At 37.7% G+C, this 27278-nt stretch overlaps 1 protein-coding gene across 4 annotated transcripts in view; it reads left to right on the plus strand.

Moving 5' to 3' along the window:
* The first annotated feature begins 2043 nt into the window (after positions 1–2043).
* The window catches only part of DACH1 (dachshund family transcription factor 1), a 466035-nt gene continuing 440800 nt past the window's right edge, over positions 2044–27278 (plus strand). The window contains exon 1 of one of the 4 annotated variants that reach the window (XM_075591024.1): positions 2044–3600. In XM_075591024.1, the coding sequence (XP_075447139.1) occupies positions 2837–3600 (764 nt within the window). In that variant the 5' untranslated portion in view covers positions 2044–2836. The remainder of the gene's footprint in view (positions 3601–27278) is intronic. The other 3 variants (XM_075591025.1, XM_075591026.1, XM_075591027.1) reach the window with 3 other exon arrangements.

Genomic DNA, 27278 nt, shown 5'->3' on the forward strand with positions numbered 1-27278 from the left:
AAGGACCATCGTAGCATTTTGTATTATTGGTATGCTAACAATACAATATTGAACAGTTCTTTTGGCAACTACTCTTTGATTTGTTTACCTCCTTTATATGCATGTTTGTTACTTTTGGCGAAGAAATGCACTTTAATTTCACTTGATCAGTCTTAAATGATAAATATCCATTTAAATATTGTTATTCTTAGTTGTACAAACTCACCACAATAGGATAGGTTTATACATGGCATGCTTTGACGTTTGGATTAAATGATTAACTTTTATTAATGAAGAAGTTGGTCAATGGTTTAGTTTATAATGCGTTTACGTGTACAAATCAGTTACTAAACGTGGCTGCAAACGCTTAGCTTGCATGTTATCAAAGGGTGTTAGAAAAAAATCAAGAAACAATAATTACTGCAAACTAAAATAATTCACAGCTATTTAACATTTCAGGACATTTCCAGCTTCATACAAAGTCATTCTAACTATTCGTTGTATCTGTTCTAAAATTTCTTCCCACCATGTGTTTTATTAGGTCTCCTGACTTCTGGAAATAAAATTACTTCTAAAACAAACACATATCATACATCTAGCCATTTACCTAAATCTAACATTGGGAAATCATTACGTTAACATCCAGGAGAACGAAACAAAAATGTAAGCATTTCCATATATTCATCAAGTGTTGGCCCTCATTAATCATCTAAGTAAAAAGGAATTCAATTCTGTAATTAAGATATAGCATTTTTCCATGTTATTTTGTTTTCATTCTGGCCAGTGAATGCGTTTTGGAAGTTATTTATTGCATATAGTTTTATTGTGGTAACATACATTTCTGTGATACGAATATTTAAACATAGTTGGTTCAAATAAACATAGTGAGAAAAAATAAAGGCTTCTTAATTAGTGCAGCAATTAAGCTTTCTTGGTCGCATTTTAATCAGTGCAGGCCTTATCAAAGGACAAACAGAACGATTTGCAAGCCTTTGAATTTTAAACAGCCTTATTGATTTCAGCACAATAAGTCATCTCTTGACACAAGAAGAAAATTCAAATATCAGTTTCAATTTGCATCCACAGCTACTGTAAATTCTAGAGAAAAATGATCTTGCAGCTACTGTAAGACATCCTTGCAAAAAAAAATGCAATTCTGTTTAATGGCATATTAAGGCAACGTGTGAAAAGAAACAAAAAACTCCTTCCATGCCACCTTTGGTAATAATTGCGCAGCAAAGATCCTTAAGAACTTAGAAAGCTATTCTTAGCCTTTTTACAAAAGAGTTTAACCGAATTGTTTAATAAAAAAAAGTTCTAGGTAGGTGCAAAACAAACATTCCATCTTCATTCTACACTTTAAAACTATATAGTAATCTATGGTCCATGTAAATAGGAAAACAAAAAATAAATAAACACGGGTTGATACATGGTACACGAAGAGTGGAGAAAAATATAAAGGATACTAAAAGTAAATGATATAGTGTACAGTTACTTGTTTCTCAACGTTTCTAAATTATTTCTCTAAGCATTTTTTCTAAAACATTAATATGGGTTATATTATTTTTGTACAGAATTGATCTCTAAGTAAATGTTATGGCAGAATAGCATAAATGCTAATAGGATGTGTCTAAGTTAGAATTGACTCATGTTGGTACCTAATTAGAAAAAAGCATATCGTTGTATTTGTTTTGTTCCCATAACAATGGGGAATTTTGATTATTTATCTATTTCCTAACATCATTCAAAATAAAAAATGCTAACAGTCCAATTTACTTGAAAAAAAAAAACAATGGCATCAAAATGAATTGGTGTAATCACTTCAGTTACACATGTGTGTACCAGTGATTAAATGCTCATTGTATTCCGCCACCATGTCTGTTCTTGTAACTGTCTTTACATTTCTTCACCTGAAAATATATTACAATGATGCCCAACAGCAAACTGCTTTTAGCACAGTGTTTTGATAGTGGTGGTGTGGGATGTAGGGGGAGGGGAGGGAGGTCTGGCATGCTTTCAACTCTACAATGCTACTTGATGTGAACACTTCGTCAATCGGAAACTGTCACAAGGATAAAGTTTCCCATGCTAGCGAAGGGAAGAGAAAGAAAGAGATAAAGGAGGCAGACAATTGAATTGTCAACAGAGAGAAGTGTGCATGCTGCTGCTGAGCCCGGGCTCTGATCACTCCCCGCAGGCAGGGGCTGCAGTGTGGAGGTGCCAGTGTGAGAGATCGGGCTTCTCAGGGATCCAGAGGCGGCTGCTGCTCCCAGTGATCGAGCTCTCGGTGGCTCTCTGATCCTCACCGAGAGCTGCTGCTGCTCCCAGTGATCGAGCTGCTGCTCTCTGATCCTCACCGAGAGCTGCTGCTGCTGCTGCTTCAAAGGAGATTGCAAGTTGTCTGAGCTCCTCCCCCCTCCGCGCACCGTGTGACAACAACAACTCGTCCACACAGCGGCCACAGCACTTTTTTTAGCCTCATTTTCTCTCTGTCATTCCTTCTCAATCTATGATCAATGTGCTGCCAGAGAGAGCCCGAGCCCTGCGAGCCTCCTCCTCTTCACCTTCATCTCCCAACTTTATACTAGACCTGGGGAAAACACACAAACACAACCCAAGCCCCTCCGAGAAACAAACAGGCACCAGCCAGCAAGCAGGCGCCTGCTGGACTTCTCCTTTCGACTTTTGTGGGACACTAGGAGGGTTTCTGGCTGCCCCATTAACTCTTTGTTTGACTCCATCTGCGCTTTTGTTACATTTATTTATTTGATGGTAGTTTTTATTTCCCGGCAGCAACTTTTCCCCCTAGTATTATAGTATTAATTACTATTGCTCTGGGAGGTATTCGTATGTGACCATGGCCGTGCCGGCTGCTTTGATCCCACCGACCCAGCTGGTGACACCTCAGCCAGCGATCTCCTCTTCTGCATCATCCTCCTCTTCTTCCACCAACTCGTCCTCCTCGGCCACCTCCTCTCCGTCTCCTTCAGTCGCTGCTGCCTTGTCCGGGCCGAACCTGTACAGACCGGAGCCGGTTGTTGCCACCACGGTCACATCCAGCAGCAGCAGCGGCAGCAACATCAGTAACAACAACCCAGTGACAGGAGGAGGTGGAGGCAGCAGCAGCAGCAACTGCAGCAATAGCCCAAGCTTGGCCGCTAACAGCAGCAGCATCAGCAGCCACCTCCATACGCCTATCCTCAGCACCCCTACCACATCCACCAGCACCACCTCCACCACCAGCAGCAGCAGCAGCGCCCCCAGCACCAACCTGCCCGGGAAACCCGTCTACTCCACCCCGTCCCCCGTGGAGAACATCCCCCAGAACAATGAGTGCAGGATGGTGGACCTGAGGGGGGCCAAGGTGGCCTCGTTCACAGTGGAGAGCTGCGAGCTCATCTGCCTGCCCCAGGCGTTTGATCTGTTCCTAAAGCATTTGGTTGGGGGGTTGCACACCGTCTACACCAAGCTCAAGAGGCTGGAGATTACACCGGTGGTGTGTAATGTGGAGCAGGTCCGGATCTTGAGAGGCTTGGGGGCCATCCAGCCTGGGGTCAACCGCTGCAAACTCATATCGAGGAAGGATTTTGAAACCTTGTACAACGATTGCACCAACGCCAGGTGAGTAAAGCAACCTGTTGGCACTGCTTACTAACTGGAAGGGAAGCTCAAGCTTTCACAGCCATAGTTATCTCACAAGCTGTAAAGGTTACTTCGAGATCTTCCACCAAAATGCAAATGTTGCACTAAAGAGCTAAACTGGGTATGAATGCTAACACTTCATCTAGTTGGGTAACATTGTTGGCGCTGTGTCTGCCCCATGTGCCCTCTTATACCCCATAATTGACAATATAAATACCCATAATGCTGAGGAACGAGTTTTAAGAGGGGCAAGGGGCTCACTTTTGTTGGTTACTACTGTGGTGTAAAGGAAGCAAGGTGGGCAATAGTAAATAATTATTTTAGGATTGGGGATTCTCTGTAGATAGTGACTCCCAGAAGTTTAATTGTCTTGAATACATTGATGTGCTGAGTTGGAAGTTCGTAGAAATATTTACCATCATAATAAAATGAGCCATGTAAACCTAACTGAAATCTCCCCAAACGTGCAATGCTCTTTAATGTAAACCTCCTCCCTGAAGCTCGCATAATTAATGTATAGGGTCAATGGTTGATACACACACAACGCCAAGTTTTTAATCTGGATGCTTCATCTTTGACATCTGTATTTCTATGAATGCAACACCCCCTTAATAGCTCTTCAACCATGTGAAGTGTGTGTCAAATTGTGTCATTGTGCAAATCTCCAGTGCAGTGTGAAACCTGTGCGTACACCTCTGTGTCCCACACTCACGTAACAATTACACACATCTACATTTATTAAATTATTTAAGGCATTACATCAATCTAAGTTTTGATTGATTTTATTTGTTTGCATGGGGGGCTGGGGGAGCGAGTAATGTTGGAAGTTTCGAGTCCTTTCTCTTCCTTCGTGTCCCATCTAAACCTTAGAATTGTACCCAACTATAAGGATGTTCAGGGTGTGTAGGAGGGAACAAGAGGCCAGATGTAAAACTTCCATTTGCCCCCTCTGGAAACAGAAGTGCTGGAAAGCACGTAGGAGACATTAAAGCAAATTCTTAAATAGGGACACGGGATTTAAAAGAGGTGTCTGGAGGGGAGCTGATTAAAATCTGTGCTTAAAGTCATCTTGAAACGCTGGGCTGGGAACCAGAAGCTTATTCCTGTAAACAAATACAAGGAACTATACTACAGAGGGCTAAGTAACAACTTGATGTAGGTTTCTAATTTAGAGCATATGCGTAAAGGTGATATTATTTGGTTTTGATATCAACATGTGAGAACTAGTGGAATGTTGTGGGCTGTGGATGTTTGGATGTGAAGTAATGAACAAGAGACCTGGTCAAACACAATTTTTTCCCATGATACTGAGGCTTAGTATTTGTGATGGTGTTGGATACAAGCTATGAAATAAATGATGCTCTAAAAGTTTTAATATGAAGCAAGATTACAGTACAGAGAAAATATATGTTTATAGAGAGTTGGTCAATCAAGCTTTTTATTGAGCAAGTGGGGTCTTTGCATATAATTGAGTAACTTTGAACTGTAGATTAAAGCAGCATCTTTAGTTACACCAATACACATTTTTTTCTTTGAGACATTTGGATGACAAGACATACTGTATAGTAATTTTGAGATGAAGCAGAGGATGCTCTACTAAAAGCTAAAGTTGTTTAGAACTCACTATTACATCAATATAAACAGGAATATATAATGGTAGGAATATACTACAATAATATAGATCAAAGAAGGGCTTTTGAAAATCCCTTGTATTTAAGGATATTTCACTTGTTGACAGTGTTATACAATGGGCAAGTTTCTATTTTGGGATGAAACTAGTTCTCCCAGTCTATAGAAACACTGGAAGACAATGGGGGATATGTGTCACTTGTGGCAAACTGAAGCACTGCTCCCAAATTGCATCATTTTTAAATGAATCTGTGTCAATGTATCAAGGGCTTTCTTGCTCCATGTTTTTCCCCATATTGCTCCCCTTGTGACATGAGGGGGGTGGGGAGTGGTTATATGAGGAGTTAGAGGAGGAGATAGTCAGAGCAATGTTATAATGAGATGTATTACAAGTTGCGCCTAAGAACTGGTGCAGTTTTCCTCTCTCTTTGCATCAAATAAATCTCTCTGCTCCTCTGCTCCAAAGAGATCTGCTGATAATGTAAGAAGTAATATTATCAAGATGTATACACATGTCGCTGGTGCAACTTGATGCAGATGCAAATACTTCCTCCCATGTTTTGGAGTGAATGGCACCATTTTGATAAATATCACCCAATATCTGTTAATTGTCATATATTGCAGGTATCCAAAAATAAAGTTTTCCCATGCTGTCCTTTACGTATTTTTACAGTGTGTTTGCAGATTTTTGGAGGCTTTTCATATATCTTATTTTGGTCATAAATCCGGTAGGACATTAGTGTACATACAAATTGATCTTGTTTTGTGGTGGTGTAAATCTACACCACACAGTATTTGACAATAATTGGTGGATGTTGGAAATATCTTATTGTAATGAGGTGAAATATGCTGTATTGCAGTGTTTTAATAACTTGCAATGCGTGGTGAATTTATATTGATATTGATCTTTAATATATTAAAGTAATGCAAACAACCTCATGCAGTGCTCTGTAGTTGCAATAGCAACAGCGAAGATCAGTAGCATAATATATCAGTGTAGTTTATATTCTTATTTGGAAAGACTGCAAGAAGAAATACATTTCCAAAATTATTTTTGACTGACATTTTCCACTTACTTGTTAAGGATCTTACCATATATCAGCATGTTACTATGGACACAAAATATTCAGATCATAGAATATTAAAATATATTTAACTAAAGTCTAATATTTTTTATTGGTCTTATTTCTTAAAAAGTATTCTAGCATATTTAGTCAAATATAATTTCAGTTTAATATTATTTTGATTTGCACTGTGTGTTATCTTTTTTCAATACAAATCTGGTATTTACATTGATGCATATCTGGTATTTAGGAGAAACATACACACACACTTATACTGGAAGACAAAACAACTCTCAATTTCAATGTTTATTATTTAATTTAAGAATGCTTTAATTCTCATATATTGCATTTGTAGTTAATTAGATGATATGATTACCAAAGCATTACTTGTGGTTTTTGACCTCTAACCTCACTATATACATTTATTAGTTTGTCATGGATGTTTACCAAGGTCACTAAAATGTGACTCGTGGTTGACACTGCAACATACAGTATTTAAGCAATCTAAACAGAAGTCATTAGGTTAACAGACACATGAATATTCTATACATTATAAAACATGTCTTCACTAAATCAGCAAGAGGTTTGGGATGTGAATACTTTAAATAATAAGTCTGTTTCCACCTGATTTGTAAATCAGGTAGAATTACTTGTTGTGGAATACATTTTATATTTAGTGGTTAATCCATTTTTTATTTCAGTGATACGCTTTATGTATTTCATCTCAAAGTTAAATATCCTTTTTTTTATGATTTCCAAAGTCACATTTTAATTAGGTGAGAGAGTTCTTTGCTTCCGAGACTGTTTATCTTTGCAATTATAAGTGTCAGCACTTCATAACTAGCTAGTTATTATTGATTGACAGAAGAATTTAATTTTTGTTTGTGGGCTTTAAATCTGCACTGTGAGATAAATAATGTTATGTACCTCTGCTCTCAATTATTTAGTGTTCTCTAAAGAGAATACAAATTCAATGTTCCTTGAGGTATGGTTATAGATTAAACTGTCAATGTTTCAGCCACTTTCGGATTGTTTTCTTCCATATATTTACAAAGTGTAGACATTTAATGTGTATGTGATCACATTTCAAGTGGTACTTCTCATCTGATTATTGAAGTGCTTTGTGAATTTAACTATTTGTTCAACTAAAAATATATCACCTACTCTAAAGTCATAGAGTTTGTTTGTAATTTCTCACTCACAACTGACTAATACAACTGCAAAATCAGATTTAAACAATTGTAGACAGGAGACAAGACACAGACGCCGAACATACTGTACATGGGGGACCAATTTAACAATCAGACTTTCTTTGCTTACATACAGTGATTTGTCTCCTTATTCCTGACACCCCCTGTTGGTTACATTGATTATTTAAATTCAGTGTTAGATATGTCATTAAATACGTTGTCTGTGCCATCATCTAAACTTTGTACATTTTATTTATTATACATTAACGAGTTATGATATCTGGCTAATCTTGAAATCACACATTGTGGCTCTCTCTTCCTGATAACTATATAGATTCACCATGCAGCTTATTTGAACCCATTGTACCAGGTTGCCATCAGCAAGGTAGAGTCGGTATTATGTATCAGAAACAGGATAGTTTCCTCCTACTGTATGTTGATGGATACAATTGTACAATAAACAATTAAACAATGTACTTTATAAATACACTTGCGTGTATCTTATTGTATCCTACTAAAACCCAGTGTTGTTGCTAACCATTTATAGGCAAGGTATGGATGTGAACAAAGTAATGTATTACTCATTTTCTAAAGGATTGCCTTATAATAATTGCACTGTATGTCGCTATACCTGTCTTTCTAGCATATAGGATTGACAGTGTGAAATCTCTGTTCCGTTGTAGTTTTTTTTAAGAAGCTGTGATTTTTATAGAATAGCCAAACTGAAGAGTTTAGTTTAAATGGTGACGTTATCTCGTTGGAACATGATTTGTATGTGTATGCTAAAAGTGAAATTAATAAATGTTCATAACTGATTTAAAAACATTGAACATGACACCTGTCGGGTAATCTTAACAAAAAAAAATTGTCTTATATTATTATTCCATTATGTTTAATTTGTGTAAAAATGTGTATCTGTGTGACAAATGACCAAAGATGACTTGCCTGTATTAAAGGGGCAAATTGATAAAATATCCATATATAATTTTATATATATATATATTTGTTGTTGTTGAAGATCTCATTATTGCATTCATGTTAAATCACCTAAGCAGTTAATATATTTACATATTACACTTTTTACTACATTTTATGTTGTATATTTTATTTACGTTAAACAATTGTTTAAATCGTTTCCAACAATGTACCGAAGTGAGAAACAAATAAAGTGTTAATAATTTTGTCTGTACTATCAATTTAAAAACATTAATATTTTATCTCCGGCATAGTAGTTCAAATAACTGTGCTCTATTACGTTCATCTTAATATTCACAATGCATTCTCTAATTAGTAACATTAACCCCATTAAGTATGAGTGGCCTGCAGCACATTGCACAGTATACATGAGTCATCCCTTCGTGCCCTCCAAGGGTTAAGTAAGATACAACACGCATTTTATTAGAACTAGAAGTCACATTTTGTTGATCTATCATCTTTGGAAAAGTATATCTTTGAAAAATCTATATCACCTGTCATAATCAAAATTTAGTATCTATAGATTACCTTTCCAAAGGCCCTCAAAGCAATTTACACTTATAGCCATTCTGTTACTACTCAATTACAGTTGGATAGCCAGAGGCACAATTAAATGCAGCTTGCCCAAGGTCAAACAAGGAGTCAGTAGTACTGTTACAGAATAACACATAAGGTCCCACTTCCCACTTCCCAATTTAAAACCACATCTATTTCTTAAATAAAAGAAAATGTTATAACAAAGCATGTGTACCAGCTGTTACAGGTGAGCATTTTTAATCTACCATAAATATATTCTGTTTTTGACCCAGCATAGAGTGATTGAAATCTGCAAAAACAACAACAGAATAAGAAAAATGATAGTGATTTTTTCAAAAACATTGTAGCAAATTGAGTGTACCCAAGTTTGACTTTTGTGATGCCAAGGTTCAACACATAATAAGCCGAGTTAAGGGAAATCATGCTCAATGCAATAAGCGAACAAAATATACTATTATGGGGGAAAAAAATCTTTAGTATTTTTGGAAATTTGCATGCAGAAACATTACTGTAACAAGTATAACCTTTAATCAATATCAATATTTGTTCATTTACTATAAACACATCTCAAATATGTGATAGCATTTTAAGCAAGAATACAATAATGTCTACACCATGTTCAGTGAAAGAGGATTAACACTGACTGACAAAAAATATTTAAAAACTTTGTGGGGAAATTACATTTAAGATTAATAACAACATGTCAAATATTTATCATTTTAAATTAAAGTATTATATCATTATATATCTATATGTACACATTCTTCACCTGTTACTGCCTTTATTGAAGATTGCTATTGGTTAATGATGACATTTTCTTGAGATGAAAACCATACCTTATCAAGAATTGCATTGTGATTTTTTCTAATGGGGGTTCAAACTAAAAATAAGCTGCAGATGGTTTTAAGCAGTATACTTCAGCATTCATTACAGAAAGAAACATCTCCACAAATTAGATTTGATGATGACCATGTGATGGGTGACACCATCATCATTTAGGTGCTATTCCTCAAACATGCCTTCATGACAATGCAGAACTAACTATTGTGTCTTTGGACCCTAGGAATTAAATTGGTTTTGATAGCACCTGGTAATGGCCTACTGGAAATGGAATATGTCATGATTCCGGTAACTTTTTGAAATTTGTGAAACAAATCCATAAATTGTGAAGTGACTCCAGTACAGACATTATTCACGTGCAAAGAAACAGACATGGAAAAGGAACCTTGTGCAGACACCACACACTTGTTAGTGATGGTGAAAGCTGAGTTGAATTATTTGACTCAATTAAAAAAAAATGTTTTACAACTGACAATGCTAATACTGTAGGTATATAATATATAATCTTTTGAAACAGCTGTGGTATCTCTTTTTGTCTTCTTTTTAACAATGCTGCTGCTAGATGGATTGCGGGCCATCAGATCAGTATTGTGGTAAAGTCTTTTTTAAATAGATTTTGAAACATATTTGTGCGATATACTGTATTATTAATATACATGCCTACACCTTAACATGTTCTAAGTTTAAATATTTATATTCCTCAGTAAGTCACATACTGTAATTCATATCAAGGAATGACACAGTATCTTCTATTTGGATTTTTTTTTTCAAGCTTTAGCTCTACAGATGCACGTGAATATGAACTTTTCACCAGCAGTAGTTCTTCCATGTTTAAAATTGCCAGTAGATCCCTTGGGATAGAAACTTGACCTGCTTTTATGAAACCATTGCATTACATTTATACAAGTTATCCCATGGGGAAAGAGTCAGAAGATCCCAGTTCAATTCTTGTTATTGGAGTTCTACAGGTCATATTTAAATTATTTTACACACACCTGATTCACTGTTACACATAGTCCTTATGTTCTGTTATTAATTCATCTATATAGTAGTGAATAGTCATTTTATAGTTAATTTTTTCCTTTTTATAATTCATTTTTGCTACATGGACAGCCATTTAGACAGTAAAGAACCATGTAGGGATTTACATAGAGAATGCAGAGATAAGAGCACTACGTATAAAATGAAACGAGGAACACGGAAGCCCTGCCCTGAAGAGCTAACAGTATATTTGAGCATTTATAATTGTTTGTGCATTTCAAGCACCTTATTGTAAACAGAAAATAGGTAATCAAACAATGCTATCTACATGTACCACGTCTGCTGAACCTAAGCACAAAGATTGATAGTACTTATTGCAAAGGGTAAATTATTTGAATGTATTTATTTTTATGATCACTGTCTGTTCAGTAGCATATATAATGAATTAGGGAACCTTAGATTAGCCCTGGGTACCTTTCTGTAGCTTCTATATTATACTGTACAATATTATTCAATAGCTGTCACACAGAACACTTAAAAGAAACCGTGTGATTTCTGTTGTAGTGTATTTATACACCTCAATTTGTACAGTACTAGGACAGTGTTTTGTTTTAAGACTTAAAAAGCTATTTAGACACATAGATTCACCACAAGTGTTTTAGGGCATTTATGGTATTTTGAAAGATTAATGAACAATACATTAACCTTTGCAACATATTGAAATCTCCAGTGTTAGATGAGGTGTGCAGAACATTGTATGACACAAGCTCTAAAATGGATGACATACTATAATATCATTTGTTTTATGTAGCTTTAATTAATATAACATACACTTATATGATGCTAGTCATGAACGCTGTGTATTGTGTAATGTTTAAATACCTTTGTCTTTAAAGCTAATGATCAAAATAGAATTTCTTATTTTGTTGACGTTTCAAGCCTCTGTGCTATCAATAAAACATGTGTGACATTAACAATTAAAAACAGGAGTTTAGCTGGTAACAGCTTTAGAACGGTACTGTATGTGTGCAGTATACTGCTGTACATTGTTGGCATTCTAGTATGTTTCTTTCTGATGTGCGTATGTGTGGGAGGGGTATAAACAATAAACGATGATGAATGGCTGATTAAAATGGCATAAAGAAGGCAGGCCTAGCATAGAAGGGGTCTTCGGTAAGTGCATGACAAGAAAGCTGTTTGTTTTTTTTATACAAGTTGTTTGTGGTTTGAGGTACCCCAGGGAAATCTCTTGATCATATTCACATCTGTTCCTGTCAAAGTGGGTGCTAAGATACCGGTCACCCAGCAACCATGTCCAAGAGGGAATAGGGCGATAATAACTTCAAAAAGGAATGACAGATGCTAGATTACGATGAAAGACAAAATGCATAAAAATGAGCTTCTTAGATTCAAAAATGTGTTCAAGCACCTTCATGCAAATTAAATGAATATTACAAATTTGCATGTAGTAATTTATATGTTTTTGTTCACTCAGAAAAAACCCAGATACATTCAAAATCACATCTCCCCTCCCTTTCCCCCCAGTAATTAACATACAAGGCAGTGACTGTCTCTTAAATAGAATTAACCGCCTGGGTGCTATACGGTGAAACCACATACGTGAGCAAATATTTCTAATGAATACAGTTACTTTGGAAAGCAACTTAGCTTGGTCTTCTTAGAAAAAACAATCAACCCACTAAATTAGTTAAAGTTGTTCCAAGTTAATGTATCTTTGTTTAACGTTTTAAGGAATGAGCCAGGTTACCGCTCTTCTTTGTTAATATTAATCTGCATTAATAAGAGATCAGTTTAAATGGATTTAGTACACATGCTCTGGTTTCTAAGTGATTGGTCAAGCAAACTTTCTCTTTGGGTATAATGGATCTGCTGTATTGCAATTTATGTTGGACACATGTGGTACAACATTGTATTAATAATTGATTTATTTTAAGATCATTTGAGTTGTCTTAACAACATAATTATTGGAATGTTCACTCAACAATCAGTGTTAGGAAGGCAAGATGGAAATGTTCGTTTGGAGAAAGGACGTTGAGACTTCGTTTAGCAATGTCTAATGTGTTCACGTTGAGAAATTGATTTTCTTCAGAAATTAATTAATTTTTCATATCGCCTTAAGCTGCAGTTAAAAAGAGTGCATACTTGCCTGTTTTTTCCCCCAGAAATACTGCCTAATCATATTAATACCATTGCCCTAAGGATGAAAAGATAATTGTACAAATGCATTTGGAAATATGTATCACTGAGTATTTATGATTAAATTATGCAAATAACCCAGCTCTCATCCTTTCCAGACACAGATTGTCTAATTAGGATTGATATGCTGAATAGATGTTCTAGAATTTGAATACAAGCATGTCCAAAGAGCAGAAAATTGGAAATGACAAGGCTGAAATCCTAAGAAAAGTATGTTTTGCTTTTCTACGGTTCTGTTTTGCTTTCAATTTTTAAAATGACCCTTTGCCCTGTTAAGCCTCATACCCCTTACAATGCACACAACAGTATAGTAAACTGCCATGGACAGGGCATATACCAATTTGACAAACTATGCATTTTTGTTTTAGTTTAATCAAACTTCTACAACATAGTAGGTAGATAACCTTTTCTTACATATTTCTTGACTCTAGTCAAGTACTCGCATACAATTATCATCTTATTTATACCTTGACTGTCTTGTACTGTGCTTTTAACTTTATCATTTAACAAATGATATGCATCAACATATTGGTGTAGTTTATGAAGTGACTCGCTGCTAAGGATTTCTAAAACTCACTCAGTGATTTGAATTAATTTGTATTAGGAAACATGTTTCAGTGTTTCCCCATTCTGCTCACATTTACTTAAATTACTGCATTGTTCAAATACAGGTTGCTGGTTTAGAACTTGCAATGAAGAGCCCTGAGTTTATACAGTAGCTGTTACTATTCCAGCCATTGTTAGCAGTGGGTAGTCACTGTGTATGAACTCTGCTGGCTCCTGCTTCCCATCTGCAAGATGATGGATTGCTATGTTTAATACATTTCAGCTTTTGTCTAACTGTCACAGCACGGACAGACAGCACTATCAATGACTTCAATAGTGATTACAGAACACTGTTCATATTCAAACCTATTTGTAAAATTAACCTGTTCGTAAAAGAAAGCACATTTACACTATCAAAATAATAGTTCATTAATTGGTGTATAAAGTACATACATATAGTGAGGTCTCTGTTTTGTATGATGTGTTATAATTTATGTAAAATATATATATTTTTTATTATTTGTAGGAATATTATATGAAGGGAAAACCTAATGTGTAGTATGTGGTACATTGTGAAGTGTAGATGACAGGTATCTATTGTCTTTGGAGTAGCGATCGCTAAAAATAAGTCTATATTTGAATACATTAAAATGTCACTCTGTCACAGATCCATCACAACCGTAACAATATCATTTTGGCAGCATACATGACTGTTTAAAAATACGCTAAAGATAGGGGCAATTTGTATAATAGATCAGTTGATATGCAGATGCTGCTTATTTCTTACAATAATATTCCTTAGTTTTATTCTAGCTACTCGCAACATCTTTAGCACAAAGCAGCACATGACTAGCATCGTAAACACATTCATTACCTTTAAAAAAAAAATACAATTATGTATTTATGCTTACTAATGCGCCATTATGTATGCACGTATATTTTTCTCTATACAGCACCCACAATGTAAGCAAAAAATAGACATTCTAACAGTGTGAGTTACACTGCAGTAAGTGCAGCAAACATAAAAACTTAAAGTAGCAAGAGGGATCTCTGCACTGTCTATAGTACTGTAACAGTATTCTTATGTATTGGCTGATTCAATCTTTCTTGTGGCACTGAGTTTGAACAATCAAGGGAGCATTAATACTTCAACCATTTTTTACCTATCTCTACACAGAAAACTGAAGTTTGTTAGACTGATCATATGGAAAACACCGCAATTAGTTTAAATACATGCAATGGAATTTCCCCACAGATAAGACCTAAACGACACAAGAATTATTTTTTCTTTTTATATACACGTCTTTATATCACTTATACATAATTTCTGTATTTTTGCATGTTTTCTTCAATGCCTTAAGTTTATGCGTATGTAGCACCCCTGTGGGATTCTTTCTTCGTTAAGGGATTAAGGGGCCTATGCAGAGAGCAGCGGTGGAATTAATTGGAGATAGTAATAAATAGTACCTTTTTTGGCGTGATTTAATCTCCATATGCAGAAAGGTCATTAAACTGCATTTAAAATCATGTCTGCATATGGAGAGTTTCAACCGGCGATATGCGCGCTGTTGAAACTTGTTGTAAAAAAATCGCGTTTTTTTTTTTTTTTCCCCACCGGCCGCCGAGCTCCAGCTTCTTGCCAACTTTTGTTGGCGGAGGTAAATGTTGAAAATCGCGCCATTTTGTTGGCGAGAACAGCCGCTAGATGGCGATCGCGCCTTTCTGAATACGGACGTTTTTAACACTGGAGAGATTTAGGTTCTCGCCAGCCGCGCGGCGAGATTTTCAAATAATAAAAAAAAAATGGCGCTTGTTTCAAAACTCGCCATTACCTGCCTTTCTAAAGGCAGATTTTGCCAAAAAATGGCGCTTTTCCCGATAACGCTGCTCTCTGCATGAGGCCCTTAAGGATTTAACTCCTAGTAATCTTCCTTAGATAATATGTTGCAAAGTGACCAGGCAGGGGCCTGGCTACACCTCATTTCTAGAATATGTCAGAAGGGTCACCTGGACTAGCTCCTGGTCCAGACTGAGCAGAGGCTAAGCACTGCCTTTTTTCTGCCTAGAGACAGGGGTATGGGGAGAGGTCCATAAATAGGAGGGGAGAAGAGCTCCACCCTCAGATCTCAGGAGGTACCCGAGGATCGCCTGTAAATATGTATGTACACAGTTTTGAGGTTAGGTAATTAGGATAGAAGTCCCTTTGTTATTTTCCTGACAGTAAAATGTCACTACAAATTTGTGGATTCCCCTATATGACCCTCAGATGCATTCTACCCACAAGAGTGGATGGCAAGGTACTCCACTATTGGCTCCTGAGTGATATGGCCTTAGAGTATTCCTCCATTGCTGCCAGCAGGGATAGGTTCCTCCCTGCCCTCACCTGAGAGGGTGAGCACTTAGCTATGTTTGCGGGATAGGGTGTGCATCCTCAAGCAAGAGGGCACCCTGTCAATGTTTTAGGGTGGAGGTGGGAGCGACCATTTGCTAGGCCATTGTATTGCCATAAAAATTACAGACAAAGGAAAGATTTGTGCCTCTTTGGATTGCTTTTCTGACCATTCCAAAGAAGAAGTTGTTGTTGAACTGTATACACAAAATAAAGTTAAAGAAAAGTTCCTGGTGCCCTCCATTCATTTGCTTACAACACCACAATGGGTCTCACTGAAAGCTGACCACTCCAGATAGCCTCTGATGAAGCTCTGAGGAGGGAAACGCGTTAGGCTACTTTAGGAGACTGCAGGACTCCCAAAGTGGTTCTCCATTTGGAGGTTCGTGCCTGTGGAGACGTGGAAGAGACGGAGACCTGAGTTTTGCGCTGACATGATGACCGGAAGTGACAGCACATGCCAAAACAGAGGACTCGTGCATCCACAGCCCTGAGAGGAAGACTGGAGAGGTCAGCTTTATGTGAGACCCTTTGTGGTCTATCTGCGCTTTGCCTGTGAGCTAATTGTGAGTTTAACCCAGACAGCCGTGTGTATTTTCATTAAATACAGTATAACACTATACCCTTCTTTCTTGCATTTTGTCTTTTCATGTATTCATCATGATCATCACTGCATATCCATTACCAAGCTACTGTTATATACAATTCAGGAGACTGTAACTGGGCACATTATAACATATGATTTTTTCAGAGCCTCTTTCTTACTAGGGTTTGTATTTTATATTATATATTTTGAATGTGATGTTATTCTTTCTTAGCTTCCATTGTAATATACATCTTGGTGATTGTTTTGAGATGTTCCTTAACTTGCCATTCACCTTCTTTTGTGTCTAATTGTGCCATCAGGGCAATGCCACAACTGTCAGGGAAAGATACAGATAGACAGACAAATCAATAGTTTGAACAAAGAATGACAAATCTGGATTTTTGCAAGCTGCACCAATGGATAATGTAATTATTAATAGTAAGGAATTAAATAAAAAATGGAGAAAAAACTATTGAAAAAACTGTGACTTAATATATTAAAAAAATTATTTATTCAACTCTTGGCTAAAATAACACTTCACCAAGTCATACATATGTACACAATTATATATTCTGTAAATATATAGCACAATTCCTTAGTTATTACATGAAATAAATGTATAGTGCTATGTTATAAAGCCATGGTTCTAAACCTTTTTTGAACAGGGGCAACCTTCTCACTCACAAGTAACACACTCACCCTCATTTTCACTTGAACATCCTGCACACTCACCCATTCTCTTCTTACACACTCCAAATTCACCCTCACACATCATACTGAACCCCACACTCTACATGTATCCCACTTCTCACACAGCACACTCTTTATGAATCATAAACACCGCATTAATCCCCCCTTCTCTTATTTACACCACACACCTTCCCCATGGTCTTGGACACAACTGCCACCAAATCGCTGCTAGTGTGAAACCACAACTTACCTTGCCACAGAGACATCTCTCCGCCAACAGCTTTACTGCCAAAGTAAGCCAATAACCTTAGCCCTTACCCTAAAAATACAGATCTTATCCCCTAACACTAACCCTACTCCTACCCTGAAAACCGTAATCCCATACCCATAATCCCATACCGTAAAAACCTTAACCCTTTACCCTAATTCCCTACCCTAAAAATCTAAACCATAAACCCCCTATCCTTAGCCTCCTACCCTAACCGATTAAACCCCTTAAAATAATTTACCTTATTGGCAAAATGGCCAGTGGCTGAGTGACTAGTGGTGGAGCGGCAGCATTGAAGTATCCCTCGGCAGGCCAAACACCGATCGAGACTTGGTCACAGCAGGATGGCCATGACCAAATGTCCGATTCCGCCTTCCCCACCTCACACAAAGCACTAACCTCCCTCTTCCTCCACACATACAAAGATCACACAGCCCCCCACCTCTACCCCCCACATAAAGATCATGCTCTCCTCCCCACATAAACCCTCTCCTTCCCCCCCACCTTCCAACACACCTAAAACATGTCAGCTGCTGAGCGGCCACATTGTTCTGTGCCTGGAGACGGAGAGGCTCCTCTCTCCTCTGTGCCAGGCTGAGAAAAGAGAGGCAGATCTCAGCCTCTACATCTCCAGGCAGCGCGGGACTGTTTGTGATATACTGTATATGAAAAGCTAATCTTATTAGACCCATGTTCACTAAAATATATTTATACTGATCGATATGGAACTTCTAGATGTGATCTCCCCCAATCCACTGGCTGCGTTGCACAATGATATAGATGGCTTATATAGTTGTGTGCGTCATATCAACAAATGATCAAGGGTAAGTGAACTCCCTCGAATATAGCTGGTCAGAGATGCTAGTGCTTTCTTCAAAATGGGCAGTAAGGCATCAGAAGGTATCTTATGGAGTAGCACTGTGTAATAAATATGGACTCTAATGTGTTTATTAATTCACTTAAGTAGTGTTTTACATCTTCGGTAATGTGTTGCCAATCTTGCCATAGTCCAGTCATGTTCATCTGTTTTATGGTTTGTTTTCATTATATCGAAATGAATAAAAAAGCACAATAATACTTTCAGAATCTGTAAAACCATATAATTATAAAATATAGATTTGAAAAGAATACAGGCACAGCAGTTCTGCCTTCATAATATAGTCATTTTCAACTCAGCAGAGCCTGCTTTATATAGTGTGTCTACATTAGTGCAGCTTAATTAAAAGCGGAGATCATATACCATTCACGCTCGCTTCAAGGATGACTGTTGTTCTTCCTCTTCCTATCTAAGGTGAATGTTAGCTCTCAGCTCCATTGAAGTTCATTACATCTACAGTTTTTTTCCCAGCCTGTCCAAAGACTGTATTATTACTGCATTCTTTATTCGCCAGATTGCTTGGAATATAGATGTGGTTTTGTAATCTTTTGAAAAAGACTATGCTAAATCACAGTAAGTTGGCACTTGCATGTCAATAAGCTTTGTTTTACTTTCAGTGCAGAATTTATTTCGGGAGCTCAGCATTTATTACATGATTTGTAATTATGAGCAATTACGAGCTACTTCTCCATTTCAGAACACAAATTATCTGTTCGGTTTTAACATTTCTGAGACATACATTTTCGAAAAGTTGTCAAATAACCCATATTTTCTTTATATACTCACTCTATAAGTTAACTAAAATGTTGCATATTTTATCTTTACTTTATGATCAGGCAAAAGTCAAACATAATTAAATTGTGAAAAAGAAAAGTGAGGAAGAAAAACATTAAAAGGAAAATGCTAAATTCATTCTAACATTCTGGCTTATTTGGTCATGTACTGTCATTTCCCAAATGAACAATGAAGTGGAAGGGGATTTTGTCCTTAATAAATCTAATGATTTTTCATGCACCCCCATGTGTCTTTGGGCAAACTAAGAGCTCTTAATATTCTTTTTATATGTTTCTTTGCACATTTTACTATTTTTATTGAACTGGTAAATCGGTAATGTGTTCCGGTCCCTCCTCTACCCCTCCGTCGTTGGCTCTGTTTGTATATATGCACATTTAAATACAATTTGGATATTTGTTTGCAAGACTGGTGTCCTTCTCATTCTTATATATCTATGAGAGACACTCCCTTCCCCTGCCATAGAGTGCATTGAGAGCAGGGACGGGCAGATCACAGGAGGGCTCCGAGTAGCTCTAACCCCTCAAACTAGATCCGCTCCAAGCCCTCGCATGCCTCTGCCTCCTGATCTCCGATCCTCCCACTCCCCTCACTGAGCAGTGCAGCGGTTACTTGACCTGTCAATCACCGGTGCTGCCGGTTTCAGCGCACTAGATCCAACTTTGATGTGCTTGCGAAGTGCTGTTGCCAGTGCAACGGTGATTGACAGATGAGTCATCACTGTGACATCACTATGCAGGGCACAGGCGCCAGGGTGCACATCATAGGCGTGGTTGCCGAGATTTTTCCATCCCTGTAATACAGTATATACATATATATTTATAGACACTATTTCTCTCTCTCTCTCTGCCATTTTAATTTCTTCACCCTTGTGATGTCACAGCCCTTTGTTTGGTTTACAATCTATTCATTCTTTTTCCTGTCTCATCGGGTAATACCCATTATATATATATATATATATATAGATATATATATATATATATATATATATATATATATATTGACAAGGAAAATAATTAAGTGTGCAAATTGTGTACCAAATGTAACCAAAAGTGCTGCCACAGTGAACTAACTATACACAATAGTTAAGGGAAATAGGTAAGGAAAAAAACCACCCGGGCGCAAAGTCAGTTAAAATTAACTAAATCAAGTTAATATATAAATATTAAATGAAAGTTCAATTGGTGGAAATGATGATAAGAATCAAAGTAGCAGATTTTAAAGGCATGTAGGAAACCAAGTCCTCTCCAAGCTGCAGTGTTGAGTCTCTCTCGTCCGGAATCCACGTGGAATGCCCAGACGCCGAGTTGCTTCCAAACACCGATGCTGCTGCCTCTGCTCACTTGCTCACCACCTCTTCAAATCTTGCGAGACATGGGAGGATGACGTCAGACACCGGTCTGAACTCCGTGGCTCGATGGAGGGCAGCGATAGCCAAATGTTACTGCACCAAAGGTGCTATATTATAACTATCTGGGCAAGGAGTATAGGAGGAATATAGGCTAAATAAGTGTATCATAGTATTCTTAACCCTACGCGTTTCGTCCTGTAGAGGGACTTCTCCAAGGGGTATAAATATTACAATCAGATGTTGATCCTATATAGGTGGTAAATGACACGGATAGGTTAATTCACCAACCAATAGTGGATCACATCATTACATAAAATTACAATTCAGCTGGATAAGATTTGCTTGAACCATAGATCAATTATAAAACATACTGTTGCGGCCGCCTTTATTCTCCTACTTACCCGGATAAATGCGGGGATTTCTCAGTTTCTCTCGGAGTTTCCCGCGCGGTGGCCGCATCATCAGATAAGCGCTAATGGTGCTTATCATTGAAAGCACCCGCGACGCGGGAAAACTGACTGAAAAATGCCGCGCCGCCGCGTTTTTAAATATCTCGCGGTGGCGGCCGCATGAGAATAAAGGCGGCCGCCACTGTAATTGTAATACATATACTAAATATAAACACAAATTATATAATAAAAAATGTGTATACAATAAAATATTTAAAAAAAAATATAATGCAAAGAATGTCAATTTCTAGGGTAACAGTTATATTAAGGAGAAGTGTTAAATCAGTGACATGGCTGTGTGGACAGGATATGTTTTCAATATTATGCTTTAGAGTAGGTGAATTAATTGAATCGGATATTAAGGCTATAACATGCCTCTGGAGCATCCTATACAAGGAATGCTCCCAGGTCTATGTCAACATTGAGACCAGTGCGAACCAATGTTTTTACAGTGTGGATCCACTTGGTCAACTCCAAACTTGAAGGTATGAAGGCAGAAGGGGGGTGCAGGTGCAGTTTAGCAAGGAAGGGAGCTAAAGGTGGCGAATGGATGTTGAAGGTTCGAGGACAGAGTTAGTATATATATATATATATATATATATATATATATATATAGACAGACGTGCTCACCGTTGGAAGACTGCAGCTAGGTCAAGACACTGGCCTTAAGGTTGGGGGCTCTCAGCTGCTAAACTCTGTCCGTGTGCCCAATCGTGGTGTTGTCCTTGATTGTGACTTGTCCGTGTGCCCAATCGTGGTGTTGTCCTTGATTGTGACTTGACCCTTAAACATCAGTTGTCAGCCGTGATCAAATCTTCATTCTTCCACCTAAAGAACATAGCCAGGATTAAGCACTTGATCCCCCCAGAGGATCTTACTACACTTGCCCGTGCCTTTGTATGTAAGAAAAAGAGCTGCGCCACCTGCAGTTGCTGCAGAATGCTGTGGTCAGATTGTTATCAAACCAGAGCTGTTCTTGCCACATGACATCTGTTCTCTGTTCTCTGTACAAGTTGCCTGTAAAAAGGCGAATTTATTTCCAGATTGGCTTGTTGACATTCAAAGCACTACATAACCAGGTTCCCAGCTATCTGAAAGAGCTTCAAGCTCCCTACACTCCCATTTGCTCACTTGGATTTGCAGATAAAGGTCTCCTAACAGTTCCCAGAATCTCCTTGACTTCCTTTGGTGCAAAAGTTTTTAGCCATACTGTTCCCATTCTTTGGAACTATCTGCCTTGCACAGATTGAGGTGCCCCCTCTCTGGAAATCTATAAAAACAGGCTCAAGACCTACCTGTTTACCCATACATTTAATCATTTCATTAATTAACCACAACCTGTCCGGCATTTAATAGCTTCAGTACTGTCCCATCCTGTATTGTATCTTTCCTTGTTTATGGTCTTGTTTATAACCTTAAATGTTGTCTTTTCCCCCTTTTTGTAACTATGAAGTGCTTTGAGTCCCATTGAGAGAAAAGCGCTATAAAAAAATTATGTTTTAATATAGATCTATGTTGTGCATTACTTTTAAGGTTGTTTTTGGATATCACCTTATATACTCTTGTACTGTAGCTTTAAATATAAAGATTCCCATGAATTGTCATGATGCCAATTGTTACTTGATTAGTACCAGCTGGACGCCTTTAAATATAAATATGGGTAGATCCAAGACAACCTTAACCTCTGACGAAGTTGCATAGACGCAATGAAACGCGTTAGGTGTAACCAAGCTCCAACTCGGGCTGAAGCGGTACCTCACCACGAACCAGACCCCCACCAAAGACGATAGTGGAAGAGGGGGGAATTCCCTGTTTGTGCCACACATTGCAGCTGAGAAAGAGTATTGCCCGCATACATGCACTCTATTATTTTACGTTTGTGAGTGTAACCATTGCAGATTTTAACCTCTTAAATTAAACCCGTTCAAGCAATAATTCACTAGGAGAGTGCGCCTACTCTTTTTTCTCTTATATATATATATATATTATATATATATATATATATATAAATATACATATACTTAAAATGTATATGGTGTATATATATATATATATATATATATATATATATATATATATATATATATATATATATATACACACATACCATATACATTTTAAGTTATGGTGGGTGAAAAAGGCAACAAAAAACCTTCACCGTTAGCATATAGCCAATAACAAATATCACTTGTGAGCTGGGTTGCAGACCTGTCTAAGACATGTGAATGTGCTCACAAGTAATATTCTTTATTGGCTATATGATAACAATGTAGAGATCTTGTGGATAGAAATTAGCACTAGAGGTAAAAGTATAAAGAAAATGTTTGTAGGGATATGCTATAAACCACCAAATATCTGTCAGATTGAGGAAGCTAAAATACTTTTGCAAATGGAGAAGGCATCCAAACTAGGTCATGTTTGCATAATGGGTGATTCTAATTATCCAGACATATACTGGGGCAATGAAATTAGCCTTACAATGAAAGGAAACAGTTTTTGGGGGGAGCTTAAAGACAATTATATGACCCAAATTATTCAGGAACCAACCAGGAGAGGGGCAATACTGGATTTGGTAATATCAAACAATATAGAAGAAATAACAAATATTCAAGTCCGAGAACATTTGGGAAACAGTGATCATAACAATGTCTCATTTTAAATAAATGATCAAAAACCATATTACATGGGTTCAACAAAGGCTTAACATTTTAGACAGGCAGATTTTAATAAATTGAGGAATAATCTACAAGGTATAAATTGGGTTTATGTTTTTACAGGGAAAAATATGGACGATAAATGGGCAGTCTTTAAAGCATTGTTAGAAAAGCACACTTATGAGTGTATACCCTTGGGTATTAAGTATAAAAAAAAATAAGTCTAAACCAATGGTGCTAAATAAACAGGTAGGGAAGGAAATGTAAAAGAAGAGGAAGGCGTTTAGATTCTTGAAGTCAGAAGGGACAGAGGCATCGTATTTGAATTATAAGGAATGTAACAAAAGTTGCAAAAGGGCTATCAAATCAGCAAAAAAATAAATTGAAAAAAGGATTGAAATAGAAAGTAAGATCAACCCAAAAAAGTGTTTAAAGCAGCAGTACAAGCTTCGTCCCCCCTCCTTTTAATATGTGCATCAATACAAACCTCACAATGATAAATAATTAGCTAAATTGCAGATCGATCAATTCTTCTCTGATCGATCGGCGAAGATTCGGCTTGGGGTTTCATTAAATGGCTGCAGAAGAGTTTTGATTCAGTATCTTTGGAAATGGTTGCTATAGATAGATATAGATGGTTGCAAAAAAAGCTTGTTACATTACAATACATTATAATACATTAAAAATGTAATTCAGAGTTGTTTAAAAAAAATTCTACAAATATTTTCCCATAGTACAAAACTGATTTATTTAAAAAATAAAATAAAAAAAACATGTTGGATATTGCTTCGTCTGCAGCTTTAAGTACCTTATTAAAAAAAAATAAAAAAATATAGGACCCTTCCAGTGTGAGATTGGCAGGCAAATTATTGGAGATATGAAAAAAGGAGAGGTATTAAACATATTATTTGCCTCTGTATTGACCAAGGAAGAATCAATTAGAATAATAGTGCTGCAGGAGGCAGCCACAACCTTTATATTAACAAACAAACTGAGGAAAAAGTGCATAGATGGCTTCATAAAATTAAAGTAAATAAGGCACCAGGCCCTGGTGGCGTGCATTCAAGAGTTCTTAAAGAGCTAGGTTAAGTAATAGCCAAACCATTACATTTAATATTCAAGGACTCCATTTCCACAGGCTCAGTACCACAAGATAAAACAGACGTGATTCGTATATTTAAAAAGGGAGCTAGATCACAACCGGGGAATTACAGACCTGTAAGCCTAACATCAATAGTGGGAAAGCTATTGAAGTTTTAGTATGGGATAATATTGAGGAATACCTAATGGATAACAAAATTATTAATAACAGTTAGCATGGATTTATGAAGACAAGGTCGTGACAAACTAAACTTATTAGTTTCTTTGGGGAGGTAAGTAGGCATTTAGACCAGGGTAATGCAGTTGGTGTGGTCTACTTAGATTTTGAAAAGGCTTTTGATAAGGTTCCACATAAGAGGTTAGTGTACAAAATAAAGTAAATTGGACTCGGTCAAAATATTTGCACCTTGTTTGAAAACTGGTTGAAGGATAGACAACAGAGAGTTGTCATAAATTGCACTTTTTAAGGTTGGGCTAAAGTTATGAGTGGCGTACCTCAAGGATCAGTACTAGGACCTCTGATTAATAACTTATTTATTAATGACCTTGAGGTTGGCATAGAGACCAAAGTCTCCTCTTTGCTCATGACACTAAATTGTGTAAGTTAGTAGAATCAGAGCAGGATGTAATTTCTCTCCAGAAGGACTTGGCTAGACTGGAAACTTGGGCTGCTAAATGGCAGATGAGGTTTAATAGAGATCCATGTAAGGTTGTGCATTTGGGAAATAAAAATAAACAGACAATTTACAAATTAAATGGGGATAAATTAGGAGAATCCTTGATACAGAAGGATTTAGGCGTTCTTGTAGACAGCAGGCTTAGCAATAGTGCCCAATGTCATGCAGTTGCTGCAAAGTCAAACAAGATCTTATCTTACATTAAATGGGGAATGGATGGAAAGGAAGTAAACATAATTATGCCCCTTTAAAAAGCATTAGTAAGACCACACCTTGAATATGGAGTACAATTTTGGACACCACTCATTAGAAATGACATTATTGAACTAGAGATAGTGCAGAGAAGAGCCACCAAATTAATTAAGGGGATGGACAATCTATCTTATGAGGAGAGGCTAGCTAAATTAGATTTACTTACATTAGAAAAGAGGCGGCTAAAATGGGATATGATAACTATATTCAAATATATTCGGGGACAGTACAAGGAGATTTCAAATGAACTATTCATCCCAAGGGCAGAACAAAGGACCCGCAGGCATCCCTTAAAGTTGGAGGAAAGGAGATTTCACTAGGAACAAAGGAAAGAGTTATTTACTGTAAGGACAGTTAAATTGTGGAATTCATTACCCATGGAGTCTGTGATGACAGATATAATAGATATCTTCAAAAAAAGGTTGGCCTTCTTTTAGAAAGGAAAGGTATCCAGGTGTAATGGTGTTTCCCCCACCCGGTGGGAGATTTGGCCATTACTGGTTGTGTGGTGCATGATACCTGCTAGTAACAGGAGGGCTGAGTCATCCACCGATGGTAGTGGGGACACTGGACTAGTAATGGCCAAATCTCCCACTGGGTAGGGGAAACACCGTTACATTTGGAGTTCGCTGCTGAGATCTGTAACAGGACAGGCTTACAGCAAAACAAAGCTGGAAATAACAAGGTACGCTTCCTAGTAAGTCCTATTGAAGGAGGCAGGCTAGGTGTAGCAGCATGGGGAACCGCCCCAGTGAAAGGAACTATGGCCTAGACTGCCCTATTGGGTGAATGGTCTGGAGACACAAAGGCTATTGCTGTTCCAAGTCGCCCTGCAGCGGGCAGTCGAGATACCTAAATGGGGTGCTCTGGTTAACTTAGTCCCAGAGGCCTCTCTGAGGGTCTGCGATGCTGACCGCCTAGAGGGTTGGCGTGTAAGGTACTGCCGGAGTGGTGTCTCAAGGGGAAGTACCTGCCGTATTCAGGTGCCTATATTTCTCTGCTTAAACAACCACACAGTATCATTAGCCAGTAGCCAGATCATGAAACCACAGAGTTCTTGTAATGGTCTGTAATTGTGTCTAGCGTATCGAGATGGAGCTTTGCTAGCCTGGGGTACATCCTACTCTTGGTTGACTGCTAATCTATGTACTTTGAGGAACCACAAGGAATGGATTCCTGTTGGAATCACGGTGTGGTATGTGAAGGGATTGTGCCCAAGATGGAGGTTCCCTTGCCTGGGAATGTGCCACGTGAACTGCATGAGTTTAAATGGCGTCTCTCGCCAAGGCTGGAGGGCACAAGTGCTGCTTGTAACCAAGCTGGATGTTAACTTTTTGCAGAGTTCTGCAAGGGTCTGGTGTGAAAGCCAGGACCCCACCCAAGCGATGTGACTGGCTCAGCCAGGAGTCAGTCACGCCCCGTCCATGCTAACGGGTGCACCTCCTCTAATCTCCACCAGAGGGGGGGGACACGCCGACAGCCAATGCCCAAAGACTTCGGAGAATAAGGGAGGTACCGGATATGGCGGACCGCACCCTCAGTTCTTTGGAGCCTGGTGAGCGAAAAGTGGGATCTATCCATTGCTCTTGTGC

Source organism: Ascaphus truei, chromosome 3 (genome assembly GCF_040206685.1).
Source record: "Ascaphus truei isolate aAscTru1 chromosome 3, aAscTru1.hap1, whole genome shotgun sequence".
In the NCBI taxonomy this organism is placed as follows: Eukaryota; Metazoa; Chordata; class Amphibia; order Anura; family Ascaphidae; genus Ascaphus; species Ascaphus truei.